The sequence below is a fragment of the Engystomops pustulosus genome, chromosome 1 (assembly GCF_040894005.1).
Source record: "Engystomops pustulosus chromosome 1, aEngPut4.maternal, whole genome shotgun sequence".
In the NCBI taxonomy this organism is placed as follows: domain Eukaryota; kingdom Metazoa; phylum Chordata; class Amphibia; order Anura; family Leptodactylidae; genus Engystomops; species Engystomops pustulosus.
The window spans coordinates 78,984,403-79,008,092 of NC_092411.1; the positions used below are offsets into that span (position 1 = coordinate 78,984,403).

At 39.3% G+C, this 23,690-nt stretch overlaps 1 protein-coding gene across 3 annotated transcripts in view; it reads left to right on the forward strand.

Moving 5' to 3' along the window:
- TXNRD2 (thioredoxin reductase 2) overlaps positions 1–23,690 on the forward strand; it is a 59,196-nt gene that overhangs the window by 6,269 nt on the left and 29,237 nt on the right. For all 3 annotated transcript variants that reach the window (XM_072144481.1, XM_072144482.1, XM_072144483.1), the window contains exons 6-9: positions 263–341; positions 5,017–5,079; positions 8,368–8,438; positions 21,351–21,370. In XM_072144481.1, the coding sequence (XP_072000582.1) occupies positions 263–341; positions 5,017–5,079; positions 8,368–8,438; positions 21,351–21,370 (233 nt within the window). The remainder of the gene's footprint in view (positions 1–262; positions 342–5,016; positions 5,080–8,367; positions 8,439–21,350; positions 21,371–23,690) is intronic.

A 23,690-nucleotide genomic window follows, 5' to 3' on the forward strand; every position in this document is an offset into this window, starting at 1 on the left:
CCTGTGCACAGTTCAAGGTAGCTTTTGTCTGTAAGTATGGTTCATATATAAGGCGCACTGGACTAAAAGGCGCACCTTTGATTTCTGAAAAAAATCAAAGGATTTTCAGTGCGCCTTATAGTCCGAAAAATACGGTACAGTAGGTTAATTTGCTTGCAAAGATCATCAGAAAACTTGACATCTGTACTGTTGATATTTACAGTTTGTTACATATCTAGTGATTCCTTTCCTAGTGTGCCCTTTTTTTTTTTTTTTTTAACAGGAACGTGAAATATTTTAACTTGAAGGCCAGCCTTGTGGATGAACATACTGTGCGTGGAGTAACAGACACTGGGAAGGAGGTTTGTTTCAAATAATGTCCTTTAAATGTCCTTCAAAAATGGGTCGTCAGATGTCGCTATAACCTCTCTACAAATGCTATGACGCTTTTAGTGGCTGATTTACTCCCCAAAAAAGCACCAAGCATAAAAATATGCTTAGTAATTTTCCTATTTGAATATGGGCTGCCGGCTCTGAGCGGTGCTGGCACTCGCTGCCATCCTGCAAAAGAGGAAAATTTTCTATGCAGGATCACAGCACTGAGTGGCTGGAAGCAGAATAGGGAGGGACATCCGGCTGACTGTCCGTTGACGCATGCTTTTTGTAAAAACAATGTTGACAACAATGTAATTAGGCAAATCTCCTCTCCTCAGCTGTTGTGATGCGTTTGAAAGCACATATTATAACGCCACGTGTGAACGCATCCTAAAAAGATATACATCTATTAACACTATATATACACCTAGGAGTTATATATTTGCATTAATGAAAATTACTCCTCCTCAGCTAAGAATACTCCTCAAAAATAGAAAGAGGGGTATTATACCCTCCTGTAAAAATGTTAGTGCAACCTCTGGCGGTAGTACATAGCATGTGGCCCCCATGTGGGCTATCTGTAGTGCCATTGTATGTTGCACCCCACTGTACAACTGGCACAGGGGAAGCACTGAGATACGGTGAACTAAGGGGTGTTTGAGTTCCATTATTTAGCCTTTTAATTAACAGCAGAGCCCTTAAGGGTAACCCCGAAGGTCCAGCCATTGGCCCCATGTAGCGTCAAATTTGTTATTCGGCTATTTCTTTTTAAGTACATCCCATATTCCAGCCTTATACTGTTATTCATTCTGTATTTATATTCCCTCAATATTGGTGGCGTCCTTCTAATTCAGTGGAACATAATTTCCTTTAAGAGTTTGGTAGAGTGCTCCCTGTAATACTCGTAATACTCAGAGATATTGGGTCTTTAGTCGACTGCATTGACAATATGTCCAAAAGGCAAATTCTGGGGTTAGTTTCTAGATGTATCTGGAATAACGAATGCAATAAGTTCAGAATTCCCCTCCAGTATTCCTCCAATTCCCCACATTCCCACAACATGTGCAGTGAATGAACATCTTCTCGACCACATCTAGGGCATCTAGATTCAGAGCGTATGCCATAGCTACGCAGCATGGCTGGAGTTTTATAGACTTTGTTTATAATAGTTGAGATAACCGATGGCCTTCACTGAGGCACTAACTGTAGTTGCTCCCTCCATTGATCATCATCTACTGGAACTACAACCACCTCCCAACGTGGACCAGAACCAAAAGAATTGTTTAAGGTATTTGCCTAATAACCAAGAATAAAGGAATTAAATCATACCTGCTGTTTTTTTCCTGTTGTGCTATTTATTTCAGCAAAGCATTAATCTCTAAACTTAGATTTGCATCTCCAAATTATATAATTTCCATTCTTAACCCCTTCAAGACTGCCATACACCTATATATGTCCTATTTGCACATACCCTATGCATAAAAGGACGTTTATAAACATCATGAGAGTGGCCAACTTCAAATGGCTACATCTCCTGAACCCTGGCACCTAGAAACACATTCTGGTGTCATTTTAAACAGTAGTGGATATCTGTTAAGCATCCATACACAATCGTTATTTCATATTATAGGGGAGACTCTCCTGTTTATGTTTCAATTTGCTAGGGTTCAGGAGATATAGGTGTTTGAAGTGTGCCCCCCTTGAGAATATAGAAGAAGCTGCAGGAGACTTTCACTTTGCAGAAGTACATGCATCCTCTGCATCTGTAGATTTACATTGGGAAGGGTGATGGAATAATGCTGTACATAATTAGAACATATTTGGGTAAAAGTTACTGCTTTAATCATAAAAATTACAAAAAAAACGTATTTTTTCATGTTTGTAGTCCATTATTGGTAAATTTTAAAGTCTCACATGTCATGAAAAAACAAAGTAAAAATTGTTATGATATCTAAAGCTTTTTCAGAGATATCGAAGTGCATAGGAGAACGCAATTTCTTTATGTTAATTTCTTTATGTGACCCTGGTTCATTAGCAAAATGTTTCCCAATTGTGTACCAGTCACTGCTGAGACCAGTGATTGTTGTCGGGTATACACTGCAGCCAAATTCAATATGACAAGTTCAGTTTTTTTTGTTTAGTTTTTTTATTCACTTTGCATGAATTCTATACACATTTTAGGGAAGTTGCACACCCTCTTTATGTTCCCTGGAAATAAACAATGAAGCTTTCTATAGAATGATAGCAAGAAGAGATGTAGAAAACCATGAGGAATTGATACGGAAAGTATATTGGAAAACTGTATTATTTTTCATCATAGAAACAATAACATTAATTTAACATTAAAAAAGTAAAAAAAAGTGCAATTAAAAAAATTATTAAAAAAGAATAAGTCATTTGAGGTCTCATCCAATGTAATAATCAAATAAAACATAAAAAAGTGAAAATCACCCTAAAAACACAACATATTGGGTATCAGTACGGGTCCGTAACAACCCGTACTATACAATACAATAAAATAAAATTTTCACTGAACCCGTACGGTAATCGCCGTAAAAAACACAAAAAACCTCACAAAAATTATGAAATTTTCCCATCAGACCTCATGATAAGCGCATAAAAAGTGATCAAAAAGTAACATTTACACCAACATGCTGCCAAGAATGAGTGCAGCTTGTCCCGCAAAAAATAAGCTCTAAAACAGCTCTGTAAACAAAAATATATAAATGTGATGCCCATTGTTATATGGCAATGCAAAAACAAGCAAATTTCTCACAAAATGAGTTCTATATTCTGCAAAAAAAGTTACCCATTAAAAAGCTATATAAATGGGGTATCAGCGTAAGCTTGATGACCCATAACACATTATTTTTATGGTATGGTGAACGTCCAGGGAAAAAAAATGCTAAAAACGATAAACAAGAATTTCTTGGAGGTGGTTAAAAATCATTAAGAGTTAATAAAATCTGATTATTAGCTATTGAACCCCCCGGAAATGATGTACCTGAAAAGTGGATCTCATCCATACAACAAAAATAAGTCTAAATTACAAAAAAATAAACATTTTATAGCCTGTAAAATGAGACAATGCAGATGTGCTCTGGATGTCCATACAGCAGTCGCCACCACATATGGGGCTTCCTCATACTCAGGAGGAATCAGGTATCAAACTTTGAAGTTTTTCATCATTTAATACTTTGTGACGGATACATTTTTGGCCAAAATTAATATATTGTCTAAAAAAATTACAGCTTGTAAATTAAACCTCCATTTTGTTTTAACTCCTGTGAAACATCTAAAGGGTTAACACATTTCTTAAAGTTGATTTTTCACAAATTGAAGGGTGTAGTTTCTAAAATGGCATAATTTATGGGGTTTTACTGCTATTTAGGCCTCTCAAAGTCACTTAAAGCTGAGCAGGTGCCTCTAAATAAGGGTTTTCGCAATTTTCATAAAAATGAGAAAAATTGCACCCGAAATTCTGAACCTCCTAACAACCTAAAAAAGAGAGAAGATGCATAAAATGCCACGCCAATATAATTCAGACATTTGGGAAATGTTAGTTATAAAGTTACTTGGGTGCTATGCTATCTGCCTAAGAAGCAGAAAATTTTGAACTTTCAAAAATTTTTGCCAAATTTCCATTTTTTTTTTCAAACTAAACACAAAATATCTCATCAATTTTTGTATTACTTTGTGTGACGAGAAAACAGTCTCAAAATCCCCTGGATATGTTAAAGCTTTACAAAGTTATAACCTCCCATAATGGCACAGGGAAAATTTTAAAAATCAGGCCTGGTCCTAAGGACCTAAAACAGCTTAGACACAAAGGGGTTAAGCACAGAGGCAATAGATAACAAATATAAGATTGCCACAGTACCGATGCCTGGATATATTAGTAAGTGTCCCTAGTTCATTCATGCTTGATTTTGATGTTAGATTTCCTTTAACCCTGCATTCTAGGAACCATTTGGCTACATTCACACTACAGTATGGGGGACGTATATACGGCCAACGTATATGCGGCCGATATACGTCCCCCATACACTTCTATGGGCTTGCGGCGCCCTACGGGAGCGGTACGGTGCGGCACCGTACATCTCCGTAGCCCGGGAAAAGATAGGACACATCGCTATGGAGTGGGGCGGGGGTCACCTCCTCCTCCTCCTCTCCCCGCGCTGTCGTGTGCCCGCCGTGCTACGGTGCGGCGGGCTCACGGCAGTGGGAATGTAGCCTAACTTTGTATCCCTGCCACCTAGAAAGCTAGGCTTTCATAAGAATATAAAATTCTGTTTCTAGGTGGCAGATATCCAGAGAGATTCATTTTTAAAGTGACAAACAAACAATAACAAACAATTCCACCCTATTTGGAACAAACAGAAAAGGTGTAAAAAATTTTTATATACTTTATTTCTATTTAGTCTCATCTACTGGGTTTAACTTAAAATAGTGGACGCAAGAACTGTAATGCTATGTAAACTGTCCCTAAGATATCTTATTATTGAGACACTAGTACAACATTACCTTATATAATATTGGAGCTCCGTGTCATTTGGCTATAGGTCTGTTCAATGTTATCCAGCGTTGTAGTAAACTGACATACACATTGGATTGCTAGATGGGAATGTTATTACTACATTTTTTTCTTTTTTAATTTTACAGACAATAATGACTGCAAACAACATAGTTCTGGCAACAGGAGGAAGACCAAAGTATCCCACACATGTAAGGTTTCCTGTACGGTGATTGTATTGCACGCATGCATGCGTATATGTCTTAATTTTATATACCCCCATACTGTTAGCACTTGTATAAACGTAATGGCAGTTCCAGACATTAAGAAAACTATCCTATCAAGTTAAAGTCTCACATATATGTCTGGTTTCCATATTTTGTCAGCAAATTTTCAACCACTTTGGAAAACTAGTTCAGCAATATTGGAAGGTAAATGGTACGCATTGGCTCACATATACCAGAAACAATGCACTAGGTGCAATGTGCCTATGGAGTGAGCAGCGTTCCCTGGATTCATGAATCTGGCCCCCTCTGGACTTCTCCGACGGAATGCACCAACTTTTTTTTGTGCTCCTTTAAGATGGGACGGACTCTGCATGATAAATGTGGTGCTTAGCAAGCGTGCACGGGTACAAAAATTGGTGCATAGGCTTAAACCCCTTACCGACGCTCTGTAATAGTACGGAAATCGTTGGGTCCTGATGCATAGAGAGGGCTCACAAGCTGAGCTGTCTCTATAGCCAGTAAGTCTTTGCTGCATATTGCAGCAAAGACTTAGCGGTAACACCCACGGTGCTAGCATGGCAACTGCCATCTTGCCAAGGATCGTCACTCACCGTGATGACATCGGGGAACGGCGATCCTTCGCCATGACAGCCTTGGGTCTTCCAAAGACCCGAGGCTGACTGGTGTTAACCCTATCACTACAATGTGCTATCAGCACATTGTAATGAGTGAGGAGGAAAATCACCATATACTACCATACTGTAGTATGGCAGTATATGTTAGGATCGATAAGATAATCTAGGGTTAAAGTACCCTAGGGAGTCTGAAAAATAGTAAAAATAAAAGTTTAAAAAAATTATAATAATAAAAAAAAAAAAATAATTCTGTAAAAATCATAAACACATTAGATATCGCCACGTCCGAAAATGCCCAATCTATGAAAATATAATTTCACTGCGTTTTTCACTGCGGGGTTTTTCACTGCGTTTAACCCCGTAACGGAAAATGATAGATATAAATGATAGCAATGAAAACGTCATCAAAAGTCGTAAAAAATTACACCACCCACAGGTCCGTACACCGAAGTATGAAAAAGTTATTGGCGCCAGAAGATGGCTAAATTTAAAAAAAAAAAAACATTTTGTACAGGAGGTTTTAATTTTTGTAAATGTATGAAAACATTATAAAACCTATACAAATTTGCTATCCCCGTAATCGTACCAACCCAAAGAATAAAGTAGACATGTCATTTGGGGCACACAGTGAAAGTTTAAAATCCAAGCCCACAAGAAAACGGCGCAAATGCGTTTTATCAATATTTTCACTACATTTGGAATTTTTTTCCCGCTTCCCAGCACACGGCATGGAATATTAAATACTGTCACAATGAAGTGCAATTTGTTATGCAGAAAATAAGCCGTCACACAGCTCTTTGCGTGTAAAAATATGTAGGCCTTATTCCCAACACGTTCATATTGTGACCACTCTTTATGTCTTAGACCGGTTTTCATAATTTTCTTAGTTCATTCATAATTTAATACGCATGAAATCAGGAAGCTCAGTTTTCCTGGGATCAATTTCAGTGTGAATCCACTGGGAAAATCAATGACCTAAACGAAATCTGGTAAGTGTTCATACGTAGCGTTTACATTCCATTTGTCCATATGTTAACATTGTATTCATATTCAGTTTACACCAAACACAGTGGGGGAGATTTAACAAAGTGTCCTTGAATAGACTCCACGGTCTAATTCTTGTAAATCATGCTGGATGATGTGTACAACTTTGGAGTTGTATTTTAGACAAGCTAATAGTTTTAGTGAAGGACTGAATTTCAAGCCCACAGACGGAATTTTCTGGTGCCCTGACTAGACCATGACACCTTTTCTAGAGGCCACACCTCTTTTTTCACACAATTTGGAAAACTGCCTAAAGATTGTGGCACATGGAATTTCTAGAATACTCTAGAATTCTGGCATAGACAGATTGATTAATCTCCCCCAATGTAATTGGTTTGTTAACAGATTGTAAATGCCACATATGAACATGACCTCACGGTCATATTTAAGTGAATTGACCAATCCTTCCTTTCAGGTGTTGGTAATTTGCTGTGGTCTAATGACAAATTAGCAGCACAGGCATAGTGACCATTTCATGTATATCTGTGTATTGTTGGGGAGTTCAATACTGGCCTAATAATTGACAGTGTAGGTGTTCTGTCAGTTACTGAAAAAACATTTTTTTGCTGTATGGTAAACAAGAAACTCCTCAATGGTGGGACTAAACAATTTGTAACTATGCTTCAAATTGATATTATTAAATGTTTACACTATATCACAGATGCTATTTGATGCATTATTACGTATATGTTTAAAATACTGTAGCTCTGATATGATTTGATGCATTATATGTTTCCTATAGGACTGATATTATTTGATGCATTATATGTTTATTATAGAACTGATATTATTTGATGCACTATGTTTACAATTCTATAGAATTGATATTATTTGATGCATTATGTTTACAATACTATAGCTCTGATATTATTTGATGCATTATATGTTTATTATAGCACTGATATTATTTGATGCATTATGTTAACAATGCTATAGAACTGATATTATTTGATGCATTATGTTTAAAATACTATAGCACTGCTATTATTTGATGCATTATATATTTACAATACTATAGCACTTCTTCTATTATTTGATGCATTATATATTTACAATACTATAGCACTGCTATTATTTGATGCATTATATATTTACAATACTATAGCACTGCTATTATTTGATGCATTATATATTTACAATACTATAGCACTGCTATTATTTGATGCATTATATATTTACAATACTATAGCACTGCTATTATTTGATGCATTATATATTTACAATACTATAGCACTGCTATTATTTGATGCATTATATATTTACAGTACTATAGCACTGCTATTATTTGATGCATTATATATTTACAGTACTATAGCACTGCTATTATTTGATGCATTATATATTTACAATACAATAGCACTGCTATTATTTGAAACATATGTTTATGATACTATAGTACTGTACTGATATTATTTGATGCATTACAATATGTTTATGCTATCATAGCTCTGATATTATTTGATTTGAGCACAAAATACTTTAACAAATATGTGACAGCTCATGTTGATTGTTCACTATAAAAAATGAGAAGATTTGATTTTATAGTTTTGTAAATGAAAAAATCTTAGAAACTGAACCAGTGTTTATGTGGCAGATTCCCGGAGCACTGGAATACGGTATTACAAGTGATGATCTTTTCTGGCTGAAGCAATCTCCTGGGAAAACGTATGTTATCAGTTTATTCTTCTTTGTGACATGTTTGATCTAATAATGTGTAAACTAAAGACACTGCGGAGAGTCTAGGAATATGACCTTACAGCAGGAAATGTACAAATGTAAAAATAATCTGTTACTCACTTTTAAGGTCTAACAGGCTGATCCCCACCAATACAGGACAGGTGTCTACTGTGCTCCACTCACAATAGTCAGCAGTACATAACACCATTGCTGCTAGCTATCAATGACAGGGGTATATAGAACTGTGGGCACCCCGTCTTTTGGTCACGGCTGCTTATTCCTGTAGTCATGGCCCAGGACTAAGTTCCCTTTACACAAGCATTTTTAATGGACAAATTTGTGATGCATGGGACTATCATTGAACATTTACCCATTATATTCTCTGTCCCTTGTCAAACCTCCGTTTGCACTATGAAAAACTGACACACAAATTTGACAGGAATTTGATTGAAAAATTTTTTCACTGTTTAATTTGACAATTTTGGCAATGCTTGTAAGTGTTCCTTGGCACGTTCATGCTCTATTGCCTAAAGTGTGGCACCATTGCCCTAGCCTAGCACACATATATAAATAAGAAAGCAAATAAAATCATGTTAGGTATTCCTGTGATCCAAAATCCCAGATCTATACCTTAGACAAATGTTAAAACATCCTCCACAGTGAATGCTTTAATGGGAAAAACATCCCTATTTCCACTTTTTTGACATTTGCTATTTTGACTCTCTTAAAAATTTTAAATAAAAAGTGATCCGCCCCAACCCTGCCCCCTCATGAATATATTGGACCGCTTTGAGAGCTGTCCGACTATTACATTGTACTCTGCCGCAGTGTTAGATAGGGTTACCGGAGGTTTCCGGATCACGCTATCCTTCTAACACTGCGGGGTTTGTTCAAGCACTAGGAGCTGCTTACTTCCGTAAGCAGCTCGGGGTGCCGAGATTATGGGTGACAGGTCCACTTTAAGGTTACATTTTTTGGGGACAGTGTGACACATTTTAGTTCCATAGTATGAGGAAAGCACTGGAGATGTCCTGCAGATGGTTTTCAAAAGAGTAGATGGTAAGAGTGAAGCAGAAGGTCTTGTGAGGATTGGAGATTACATGTGGAATGGATGGGGTGGATACTTTGGCCGTGTTAAGTTTTAGAAAACTTCTAAAAAGAGAGGCAGGAAATGGCTGATCTTCACAGAATAATGGATAACTTCCCAATTGTTAATAGTCTGACATCTGGGACCGCCAACCATGCAAGTAGGAGAATGGCATTCTCGTTTAATCTAAGAGATAGATGGAGCCGCAGGCCGAGCATGTGTTCTGTGTATATGTGCGCAACGTGTCAGGAAAAAAAAACTGAGATGGAAGAGAAACACAAATTTATTTAGAATGACCTCAGATTGATGGGATTAACAATTTACATGCTACAGTTTGTACTGTCCCCACAATAGAAATCAGCACCTTCGTGAGTCCACATGGGGGCAGCGTGTGTATGTTTTATGTAGCTGCCTCTTACAGCCATAGGCACAGCATTATTTTGAAGCTGCGTTGATTATCATTGTCATTCATGCATATAAGTAGGCAACTCTCAGGTGAGTTTACCAGTCCTACCACTTAAAATAAGATATTATGTATAACTGCCTGCAGATGCTATATATGATTTAATACAGCTTGTGTAGCAAGATAGAATGTAAATTATTATTGTGTCTGTATAAAATTATGATAAATTAATCAATATTGGAAGGTGTTTTTGTGGTAAGTTGTATAATTACATGAAATATATGCACCCTTCTGCTTTTCCATTTACATTCTGTATATGAGTCCATGTAGCTTTTATTTTTCCATGTACACGTTGCAGTAAGTTCTGTGCCTATAGTGTAAGAGGTAAGGGCCAATTCACACCTGTGTCGCGGATCTCTATTACACACTCCGTTTAAGGCATGCATATTGGAAACGGAAGTTCTACGATTACCTTCCATTCCCCATAAACTTCAATGGATCTTCAGTTACACTTCCGTTATTTGTAATTTGCATTTATTTTCTGCTATTAATAATGGAATGTCCAACGGAAACAGGCGGGCACAGGTGTCAACTAAATCAAAATTGACAAATGGTAAGAATGTGATTTGCTAATTAATTAAGAGTATAGCATCTTTATGCATGTAATTGTGTAAGGCTGTGGGGTGCCGGATGCATGATTTATAGTATTTGGCTATTTTGTTAGCTTTCATAGCTTTGCCCTCATTTTGCATTTTCCATGTAATCAATCTGTCCTGTACCTGTTGCATCTCAGTGCTAAATTGTTTACTACCGGACAGGAGCCTCTGGCTGTTCCCTTCGCTTTAAAATGCGACATTTGTCCTACAAGCTCCACTTAAAGTTTCTATGTGTTTACAATGTGTCAGCGTCCTCCGAAATTCTCCTGGCATGATTAATGTGAGGAAGCTGCTTAAAAAAACTATATCCTTCTAATACATATCTGTGAAAATGCTGCTTTTGTCCAGATACTGTTAATGCAAGTCGTAACAGTGTAATATAGAAGTCTAATGTTTACATGTTGCATTCCAGAGCCTTAGTCAAAATAAGCCTTGAGGGGCTACTGTAGCATTTCTGTACATTATCAGCCACTATTTCAACAGCTGGAAGCGAGAGCGGCTCACATGCAGTCTGAAACTTGACTCATTGATCTGGGAAATAGATACATGTGTGTGTGTTCCTGACCTACAGGCCTGAAATCACACTTCTATGCTTTCTAATTTCTCAATAAATGAATGTTAATAAAAAAAAATATAAAAACATTTGACACAGCAATAAATCAATTCAGAATATCCAGTCCGCTTATACTTCTGTGTCATCAGCACAATTTCTATGTAATCTTTTTATGTAATCCCATAACACCACCTCTGGTTTTATGTTAAGCAGTTAGTCAGCTAAAATAATATTTGTGGAACCTTACATTAAACATGTATTTGCCGTATTCATGCAATTTTAGCTTCCAGAGGTCTCTGTGTTTTTTTGCTAATGTTCAGCAAAATTCTTCATAGACCTTGAGGTGAGTTATATTGGTTTATTGGGAAATCGTAGGATAGCTCAGAATTCCTTCACATGACAGTTTGTAGAGAGTACTTGTAATCTCGACCATTCTGAAAACAAGTTAAACGGAACTGGGTTGTATCGTTCTTCTGAATAAATTAACACATAGGTGTTGCAAGTTGGGATGTGTTCCTGCTTAGTGTGATACTGTCCATTTGAGAAGAGGAATGGTAACTCCCATTTGTCAAATTACTTATACATTTGTAGTAGAAATAACTGGAATAGTCCCAGTGTCTTAGGGGATCCATAGGGTGTCTGTCCCCCTGTAAAGAGACCAGTTGTTTAATCGTATTTGGGAGGGAATATGGGGTTTATCTGAAGAGAAAAACCACAAAAAATGTGAGACTATCTGGGGTAAATGAATAGAAACAATAGGCCTACCGTTAGGGGCGCTACTAGGGATACAAAAGAAACTGGCCCTGCTGGCTGTCAGGCAAGAGAGAAAATTCACAGCATTTTATACAGTGATCATCAAAGGATATTAAAAAAAATTTAAACAGATTGATAAATAGAGGGACATCTTATTTACAACAGTATGTAAAGTAATGGCCATTTTTTCTATTGGAAGCATTAATTATTACTTATTTACGACAGGGCGGCAATAAACACACTAAAAACCTGTGAGGTGAGACAAGAGAGCCCTGGCTCTTATCTGCTTGTGGCCTCCAGGTCAGAGATAGGGGGTCATGTAGCTGAACAGAAAAAATGTCCATTACTTTACATACAGTTGTTGGTACTGGTGGTTTAGAATCAAAAGAACTGGAGGGCCACTAGATATTTTACTATGCATTCTGTATTCAGATACCCAAGTGGATGGGGTGGGAAAGGGGCAAGGGTATTTGGAGAAATAACTCTATAAATTGTTACACAAGCCAATGTTAAATTAACCCCTACAGGACTCGGCATCTTTTGGCCTAAAGGACGCGGCCCCATTTTTCAAATCTGGCCTGTGTCACTATACGTGGTTATAGCTTTGGGACGCTATAAGATATCCAGGGGATTTTGAGATTGTTTTCTCGTGACACATTGTACTTCAAATTAGTTTAAAAATTTGGATGAAATCTTTTGCGATTAGTTATGAAAAAAAACAAAATTTGGCAAAAATTTTGAAAAATTCTTTATTTTCAACGGTTTAAATTCTCTACTTTTGATGCAGATAGTCAAAGAACCCAAATAAATTCATAACTTACATTTCCCAAATGTCTGCTTTATGTTGGCATGGTTTTTTAAGATTCCACATATTTTACTAGAATGTTATGAGGCTCAGAATTTAGGTATCATTTTTCAAATTTTTTGTAAAATCACCAAAACCCGTATTTAGAGGGACCTGCTCAACTTGTAATTGACACTGAGAGGCCTAAATAATAGCGAGACTCGTAAATTATCCCATTATGGAAACTACACCCCTTAATGTGTGAAAAACCACTTTTAAGAAGTTTGTTAACCCTTTACGTGTTTTATAGGGGTTAAAACAAAATGGAGGTGCAGTCTGCAAATTGTAATATTTTTTCACAATACAGGCGGTCCCCTACTTAAGGACACCCGACTTACAGACAACCCATAGTTACAGACAGACCCCTCTGACCTCTGGTGAAGCTCTCTGAATGCTTTACTCTAGTCCCAGACTACAATGATCAGCTGTAAGGTGTCTGTAATGAAGCTTTATTGATAATCCTTGGTCCCATTTCAGCAAAAAATGTTTAAACCCCAATTGTCACTGGGGCCAAAATTTTTTTTGGTCTGGATCTACAATTATAAAGTATACAGTTTCGACTTACATACAAATTCAACTTAAGAACAAACCTCCGGACCCTATCTTGTACGTAACCCGGGGACCGCCTGTACACTCATTTTGGGTGGAAAAGTAACAGCATGCTCAGTTACTTTCACTATACACTGCAATACAAGTATATTGCAGTGTAAAGGCTTGAATAAGCGATCGGATGATCGCTTATTCATGCCAAGAAGTAGAAAATGTAAAAAAAAAAAAAAAATTTAATCTTTTTATAATATAATTAAATAAATAAAATAAAAGTCCCATAATCTCCCCAGTAACACATAAAATGCAAATAAAGTAAATAAAACACAAAAACACGTACATATTTGGTATCACCGCGTCCGTATTAATCTGTACAATAAATCTAAATCAATATTGAACACGCTCGGTGAACTACGTAAAAAAAAACTCGAAAAACTTCCCATAATATACAATTTTTCATCAAACACCATCACAAAAAATGTTCTAAAAAGTGATCAAAAAAAGCTATGTTCCCTAATATGATATGACTGAAAAGAACAACTCTTTTCGCAAAAAATAAGCCCTCAACCAGGTCTGACAACAGAAAAATACAGAAGTTATGGCCCTGAAAAGTTGTCAATAGTAAAAACAATGCGATATTCTCCAATATTGGTTTTGCTCAGGAAAATTGAGCAAAAATAAGAAAAACTATATAAATGAGGTATCACCGCAATCGTAGTGAACCAGAGAATAAAGATAAAATATTATTTTTACGTTACGGTGAGCGGGGGGGGGGGGAATGCTCACAATCCAAAATAAAAATTGATGATTTTGTTTGTGTCCCTTTTGAAATAGTTAATAAAATCTCATGAATAAGCTTTAGACTCCCAAAATAAATTATTTATATATTGTATCTCATCCCATAAAAAATAAGCCCTCATATGATCGCATTACCAAAAAAAATAAAAATGTATAGGTCGTACAATGTGACAATACAAATCTGCTGTGAATGGCGCCTCCATTCATTCTATGCTCGGCCGTGCGCCCGTACAGCAGTTTACCACCACATATGGGGTATCGCTACACTCGGGAGGAATTGGGCATCAAGCGTTGCAGTGCGTTTCATCATTTAATTTATTCTGAAAATGTTAGTTTTGGCCTAAATGAATGTATTTCCAAAAAAATTCTAGTTTCTAAATCGCAGGTCCATATTTTTTAACCCATGTGAAACACTTAAAGGGTTAATGGACTTAATAGAAGTTGTTTTACATATGTTGAGGGGTGAACTTTCTATAGTGGAGTAATTTATGGGGTTTTACTATTATTTAGGCATTTCAAAGTCACTTGAAAGCTGAGTTGTCCCTCAAAATGTGAGTTTTGGCAATTTTCATGAAAATAAGAAAAATCGCACTTAAAGTTCTGCACCTCATAACATCCTAGAAAAATGACCGGAAGCATAAAATATCATCCCAACATAAAGCAGATATTCTGTAAATGTTAATTATCAAACTTTTTGGGTAGTTTTACTTCCTGTCTGGAAACCAGAACATTTCAAACTTGGAAAATGAAGAATTTTTACAAACTTTTGCCAAATTTTCACTTTTTTTCAGAACGAAACGCAAAACTTATCACTTAAATTTTATAACTAACATGAAGTACTATGTATCACGAGAAAACATTCTCAAAATCACCAGGATATGTTAAAGCGTTCCAAAGTTATAACCAATTATCGTGAGACATGTCAGATTTGAAAAATCGAGTCTGGTCATTGAGCTGAAAACTAGTGTCGGTGATAAGGGGTTAAATCACTTTTTAGAGCATTTTTTATAGGGTATTAATTAAAAATTATCTTTTTTTGGAATGTTTTTTGCGTTTTTTTTCCTCCGGCGTTTACTGTGCGGGTCCAGTAACAATTCTGTTTTATTATGCAGATTGTTACGGATGCGGCAATACCAAATATGCGGGGTTTTTTTGTGTTTTTATGTTTTTTATACTTTATTAAGTTTTTTTATGGGAAAGTGACATTTTAGGGGCTTATATTTTTATGTATTTTTTATTTATTATAATGTGTAGTGTTAAGTGTTTTTGCATATTTTTACTTATACATACTTGAACTTAAACCAGTGATGCTCTGATCACTGGTTTAAGTTCAATACACTGCTCTACAGCAGTGTAAACTGTCAGTGTAAACTGTCTGAGCAAGCTTGCGCATGCTCAGACAGTTTACAGTCAGACCCGGAAGGGGTCTGACTGCCATGGAGACCGGGCAGCTCCTCGGAGCTGCCCAGAAGAGGATCGGATACCCCGGTAAGCGGCACGGGGGATCCGATCCACAGCAGGAACACCCTTACACGCCGCGGTCATGCTTGACCGCGACGTGTAAGGGGTTAACACCCGCGATCGGAGTCGGCTCCGATCATGGGTGTTACAGCGCGGTGTCAGCTGTGATAGACAGCTGACAGCCGCTGTTTCTGGTACCGGCTCCGTTCGTGAGCCGGTCCCAAAATCTGGACGTTATACTACGTCCCGGTGCGCTAAGCATCTAGCCGCGGGGACGTAGTATAATGTCGTGGTGCGCCTAGGGGTTAAGTAAACTGTTTGGTATTTGCGGTGACCGTTGGAATGTATACCATTTGTTATTCAATGTATTTGATTTTATATTTGAAAAGCAATTTAAAAAATATTGTGGCCTGGTACCTCTGCATGGCTTGCTCGGGGGAAAAGATGGCACCTGGTTGGAAGGCAAGCCTGGGGAAGTTTGGCTGATAATATACATACAATATTAAAGCAAGTACAGACAGTCTATAGCAGTGATTTTCAACCTTTTTTGAGCCGTGGCACACTTTTTATACTTAGAAAACCCTGGGGCACACCACCAACCAAAATAGCACAAAATGACACTAAAACAGTCATAAAAGGCCTCCCTTTACTAATAAAAAAACCCCTAGTGGCCTCCCTTTACTAATTAAAAGGGCCTAGAGGCCCCCCTTTACTAATTAAAAGGCCCTAGAGGCCCCCCTTTACTAATTAAAAAAAAGACCCTAGCTTCCTTCCCTATACAAATAATAACCTTATATACTTACCCTTGATGTCTTCTTCCGCGTACCTTCACTCCTAATGGCGATCCGCCCACCTTCTGTAGCTCCTGCACCGCACGCCTCTGGTCACATGACTTAGGCCGCGCGGTGCAGGAGCTACAGAAGATGGGCGGATCGCTGACGCGGGACTTGTAGGTAAGTATGGACGCAGAAACACGGGGCGCGGCGGTAGTGCTACACAGGAGCACCATGGTTCGGGGAACTTTCCCCGCGGCACACTCAACCATGTGTCGCGGCACACTAGTGTGCCACGGCACACAGGTTGAAAATCACTGGTCTATAGGTTCCATAGATTTGTTCTTATGTTGAATTTGTTTGTAAGTCGAAACTGTATATTTTATAATTATAGTTCCAAATAAAATGTATTTTTTTGCCCCAGTGACAATTAGATTTTCAAATTTTTTTGCTGTAATGAGACCAAGGATCATCAATAAAGCTTCATTACAGACACCTTACATCTGATCACTGCAGCCTGGAACTAAATTAAAGCATCCAGAGAGCTTCACCAGAGGTCACAGTGGGCATAAGGGTCCATAAGAGTCTGGTGTATAATGATTAAATGTTTTGAGAACTTTTTTTAATGCAGCAGTTCCATACCTGCACAGATCTTCCTCCTCTAGATATGTAAATCCAGGTCTGATCCTCTGAGCCCTTCTGGGATACTAGATAAACCTTGTCATACAATAGGCGGGCAGTTGTGAGCTCAAGCTGTCTGAGTAAGCTTCACAAGCTGCACTCCAGACACTCACCCCAGGCACATTCCTGTCACTTGTACCTCACAGGATCTGTAAGCCAAATGCTGGCCCCAGCGGCTTCTCCATCCTCATTTACAGAGATATAATGCTTGTTTTCTTAAAAGGGAATTATATTATTAGCACTAACACGGATTAGTAGTGACGTTGGACTCAAGCGCTCTCACATTATTCTGATGCCTCCACAAGGTGCTCTCTTCTCTGGCGAGGCCACCCACATCTCGTGTCCCTGGTGGCTGATGCCTAACTAAACACTCCAGCAATATTTCACTGTTAATATGAGGGACGAGTGAAAGGTTTTCACAATATTTGAGCAAAAAAAACCTTTAACAGATTGGGAGTGGTTGGTTTATGTTGTGCAAACATGTTGCTTAGAGTGGAACTTATTTTCTCTGAATCTCATTGCCTTAACATTTGGTAAATCTGTCTAAGGATATAAAGTAGTGGAATGGTAATACAGTACAGATTTCTTACTTTACAAAATTCATATATATATATATATATATATATATATAATCGGTCTTTAGACTTGAACACAGTTGTTCGTGGTGCACAGTTTGCCCCTTAAGGAGCTACTCAGGGTATAAGACCGGTCCACATAGTCTTTGAAAAAGTCCACAGAAATAGAGAAAATAATTTCACTATGACCGGGGCTCCCAATATTATTCTAGACCAGTGATGGCAAACCTTTTAGAGACCGAGTGCCCAAACTACAACAAAGACCCGCTTATTTATCGCAAAGTGCCAACACAGAAATTTAATTTCTGTCACAGTTTTCATTGATACCAGCACCTGAGGACACCAATAAAGCAGAAAATAGTCCCAGGTAGAGCTGTCACTTTAAATATCTCTGTGCACAGCAAGTCCTGGGCTGTCTGGGACTGCAGGAAGATACCTGGAGTCATCTCTGGTGATGGCCTGAGTGCCCACAGAAAGGGCTCTGAGTGCCACCTCTGGCACCAGTGCCATAGGTTAGCCATCACTGTTCTAGACTAACGAATAAGAAGAATAATATTGGGAGCTCCAGTCATAGTGAAATTATTTTCTCTATTTCTGTGGTCTTTAGACTTGTTGGTGAAGATGCCCATGCACATGAGATAAGATTGGCTTAACCCACGGATTTGGGTAGGACCTGACAACTTGGGGGCCTCTAGCCCTGGCATGATGTTGGGGCATCGTGGCGCAGAGAAGATCAGGCACTTTTAGTAGTGACTTTATCCCCTTTCCCCATTGATAACACATGTGCCATAAATCAAACAGCCCACGCTATGTGTGTCAGTCAGGAGGAATTTACCAAAAAAAAGGTTTCTGTTGACTAGCAAATAGCTGAGATATTCATTGTATGTCTATGACTTGGAGAAAATAAATAGCACTTCATTTAGGAGTACAGGTGTCATATATATGCATGTCACTAGGGTTGCCTTTAGGCGGTTGCATAGTGTTTTCCGGCCAGTGTCGGGAATCCTAATAACTTCACTGTAGAGTGTTCAGGAAATCCACCAATTATTCAACAATTAACCTTCTTTCTGTAACGTGCATATGACTAACAGGTCATATGGACCAGAGCTGTCATTCTGAAACAGTTACTTATACTGCCCCCAGTAGTATACATCCTGCCCCCAGTAGTAATACATCCTGCCCCCAGTAGTAATACATCCTGCCCCCAGTAGTAATACATCCTGCCCCCAGTAGTAATACATCCTGCCCCCAGTAGTAATACATCCTGCCCCCAGTAGTAATACATCCTGCCCCCAGTAGTAATACAGCTTGCCCCCAGTAGTAATACAGCCTGCCCCCAGTAGTAATACAGCCTGCCCCCAGTAGTAATACAGCTTGCCCCCAGTAGTACACAGCCTGCCCCCAGTAATATACAGCCTGCCCCCAGTAATATACAGCCTGCCCCCAGTAGTATACAGCCTGCCCCCAGTAGTATACAGCCTGCCCCCAGTAGTATACAGCCTGCCCCCAGTAGTATACAGCCTGCCCCCAGTAGTATACAGCCTGCCCCCAGTTTTATACAGCCTGCCCCCAGTAATATACAGCCTGCCCCCAGTAATATACAGCCTGCCCCCAGTAATATACAGCCTGCCCCCAGTAATATACAGCCTGCCCCCAGTAGTATACAGCCTGCCCCCAGTAGTATACAGCCTGCGCCCAGTAGTATACAGCCTGCCCCCAGTAGTATACAGCCTGCCCCCAGTAGTATACAGCTTGCCCCCAGTAGTATACAGCCTGCCCCCAGTAATATACAGCCTGCCCCCAGTAATATACAGCCTGCCCCCAGTAATATACAGCCTGCCCCCAGTAATATACAACCTGCCCCCAGTAATATACAGCCTGCCCCCAGTAGTATACAGCCTGCCCCCAGTAGTATACAGCCTGCGCCCAGTAGTATACAGCTTGCCCCCAGTAGTATACAGCCTGCCCCCAGTTTTATACAGCCTGCCCCCAGTAATATACAGCCTGCCCCCAGTTTTATACAGCCTTCCCCCAGTAATATACAGCCTGCCCCCAGTAATATACAGCCTGCCCCCAGTAATATACAACCTGCCCCCAGTAATATACAGCCTGCCCCCAGTAATATACAGCCTGCCCCCAGTAGTATACAGCCTGCCCCCAGTAGTACACAGCCTGCGCCCAGTAGTATACAGCCTGCCCCCAGTAGTATACAGCCTGCCCCCAGTAGTATACAGCTTGCCCCCAGTAGTATACAGTCTGCCCCCAGTTTTATACAGCCTGCCCCCAGTTTTATACAGCCTGCCCCCAGTAGTATACAGCTTGCCCCCAGCATTAAAAAAAACAACTTATATACTCACCCTCCGGTTGCCCCGTCGTGCAGCGCTGCCCCCCCGATGTCAGCGCGGCTCATCTTCAGGCTTCCGCGCCCGTCTTCTTTCTTCTGCTGGGCGCCGCCATTGCTCTCTCCCGGCTGCTGACGTCATACTAGGCGCCGCCCAGGGGAAGAACATGGCGGCACCCAGCAGAAGAAAGAAGACGGGCGCGGAAGCCTGAAGACAAGCCGCGTGGACATCGGGGGAGCAGCGCTGCACATCGGGGCCACCGGAGGGTGAGTATATAAGTTTATTATTTTTTAAGTATTTTTTAACTCGTGTATACATTTATTGACTCGAGTATAAGCCGAGGGGACGTTTTTCAGCACATTTTTTGTGCTGAAAAACTCGGCTTATACACAAGTTTATATACGGTACATTTTTTCACTTTTCATCATCAAATAAAGCTTTTAACAATGTGGAAGCACATGTTGAATTATAACAACTGAAATACTTTTTGACTTGGACATGGCAGTTGGGTATTGACCAGCAAATTATTTTGGGCGTTCCAATAGACACTGGTGGGGAATTTATTAAGATGTGTGTTTTAAAAACTTGTCTGAATATTTCGCCTGGCGTCCCGGGATCTACTAAAAAGCTCTGGTCTCCTAGCACCGGAAACCCTTCTCCGTCACGTCGGACCTAGCAGAGATTTCAGCTATAGTATCTGCCCGTTTTTCGGCAAAGACAATAGTAAATGTAGGAGGTGGGGTGTTCATGCCCCTGCCATCCTCCCTCCTGCCATGCCCAAAGTGGTTCAAGGCTTGTGGGAATGGAAGGCATAATAAATATCTCCCACTGTGTGCTAACCGTTGGTGCCTCTGTATCTTCCATTAGAAGAGATGTGTTGTTTTTTTTCTCTCATGGGTTGAAGTTTTTTCAAAGGTAATAATAGTTACCTTATTAATGATCTGTGATCATTGACCCTAAGAAGAATATAAAACTTTTGACATACGAAGGCATGTATATGATGAGACTGTATGGCTTGCAAAGTATTGCTGTGACCAAGTTACATTTTCCCTCTGTAGAGTAATATGAGAATAAAATATCCATGTGATGTTCAAGTAAAGGAATGATATATCCAATATTTACAGTTCTCAGACATGAGAAGATTGTGTGCGATCTCCTGGTCATTGATGGGAAATGTTGACTGTCGGGTAGAGCATTTTTATTGCAGCATTAAGTGAGCGCTGACTCCTGTAGCATGTGAGGCCCTTCTATTCATCTGGATCCATTCTTATTTTATGAGCTTGGAAGGCGTTCTGTTTACTATTTTCTCTAATAGAGGGACAGATTACATCTCTAATCTGGTAATCACACAATAATTAGGATTATTGAGGTGTGGCCCTTACGCAACCGAACACATTAAAAACATTTTTCTTTTTACTTTCTTGACAGATTGGTGGTTGGAGCCAGCTGTATCCTTTTTTACATCAGAGCTTCTCATTCCCATACATCCTGTATTGGTGTTTTTTTTAACATTTAGTGTAACTATATGAGTGTTGTAAGAATCCTTATAATTGATATGAATGGTAGATGGGAATAAAATTCTATGAAATCAAATTCTAAAGGAAACTGCTACTACGGTGTTAAGGTAAACATCATGTAAAGCGGTCCTGGAATAGGTGAACAAACCAAAATGAAAATCTTATGTGTACTTGCAGTAAGTAGAGTAAGTACAATGGACAAAATTAGAAACAATGTATGATCACTTGATTTTTCAGAAAAAAATCTCCATCTTAACATTTGATGAATTTTTTTTGTAAGGAGTACACCATGCCACTATAACAGTTTTTTAAAAAAATTGCCAAAGTGTATCTACAAAAAACCTTTATATTGTATAAAATTTGATGACCATAATTAGAGAACAGCAATGACTGTCACAAAGAAAAAGGCTACTGGGGCGTGGAGTAGCCGGCACGAGGCTACACAGCGCGGCTACTCCACGCCCCAGTAGCCACATTACTCCTCCTACCCGGTTGCGTGCGGCGCGCAGCTCCTCGTAGCTGCGCGCCCTCGTCCGTCATGATGGCGTTCTGCGCATGCCGACGGCTGAGCAGTCCCAGCTCCGAGGTCGGAGCTACTGCGCATGCGCAGTAGCCGGCTTGTCGGACGAGGGCGCGCAGCTACGAGGAGCACGCAACCGGGTAGGAGGAGTTATGTGGCTACTGGGGCGTGGAGTAGCCGCGCTGTGTAGCCTCGTGCCGGCTACTCCACGCCCCAGTAGCCGCATAACGAAATTTACATATTAGGGGAATAAAGTCTACATAAAGTTAGCGGGGACGTGAGGATTAGCTATAAAAAGAGCTATCCTCACGTCCCTTACATCCACCTACCACCCGATCTACCTTTATAGGTAGATTCGTGGTGGTAGGTTCCCTTTAAGTAATATTTTTCCCAGCCCAGGATTGGAACCCACAACCTAGACACTCCACCTGCCATAGAGATACAGGACAGAGCTATTGGCTTACTGGCTGTCTAAACTTAATGCACTGCTACATAGAGATGGATCTTCTCAGAGATTATTATTATCATGGAGATTACTATTATTATGGCAATGATTATTACTATGGAGGTGATAATTATTATTATGGAGATTATTATTATTGAGATGATTATTATTATGGAGATTATAATATTTTAAGTATATAATACAGTTAAACTAAATGAATAAAAATGTATAAGACAAAAAATAAGGGCTCTTTCAGACGGACGTGTCTGCAGCTCAACTGCAAAAAAATGCGGACGTGATGTCTGTGATCAGTCCATATTGTATCCGTTTTTAAAGGAAACCTACCACTTGAAGTTGCAGGTTTCAGAAGAAAACACCGACCACCAGCTCAGGCTGAGCTGGTGCCGGAGCTTATTTTTGTTAGTGTTTTAACCCGCGGTATTGCGGTTTAAAACACTTTTTAAACTTTATCACCGAGCGCGTACCTCCCTGCGCCGGCTATACAGTTTAAAAAGTGTTTTATACCGCGGTTTAAAACACTAACAAAAATAAGCACCGGCACCAGCTCAGCCTGAGCTGGTGCTTGGTGTTTTCTTCTGAAACCTGCCACTTCAAGTGGTAGGTTTCCTTTAAGTGTCTGTACGCCATCCTTTTTTTTTTTTTTAACATATGCAAAGAAAACTGATGGGTTTCTAATCTACTTCTTTCCCTGCCCAGTTTGTTGCCTAGCAACATTTGAAGAAAAAAAATACTCTGGAAAAAAAAAATACTCTGGATGTCATGCATGTGCCGTCCATTTTTTTGCGGATCCTTGGACTTCTATGGATGTACGTGGTCTGCATGCAAGACAAAATAATGCATTCTGCAATTTTTTTCTCACTGCATCCGTGAAATGGACATGTGAACAAACACATAGGAAACAGTGGGTCCGTTTGTCATCTGCTGGCAAATCTCTGAAGACCGTTACTGATCGCATGTGTTTCAATGGAAATGCATATGTGATTAGGCTGAGCCCCGCCACCCGACGTTGGCATTGCATTTCTAAAAGCGATGTGACCGCACCCTAAACAATCAGATAATACTTTTTTCTCTTCTTGAAAGTATCGGTGTCGAATATCGTAATATCATATCGCACTCAAAATTCGAGCTGCGCTAGCCTCCATGCGGCACAAATTAGGGGGCCTTCTGGTGCTCAATCCGACAGTGCAATGAATTTAGGGATTATTATGTGCTGCTAATTTGTTTCATTTGCGTATATGAACACACAGTCAATATTGCATCATTGA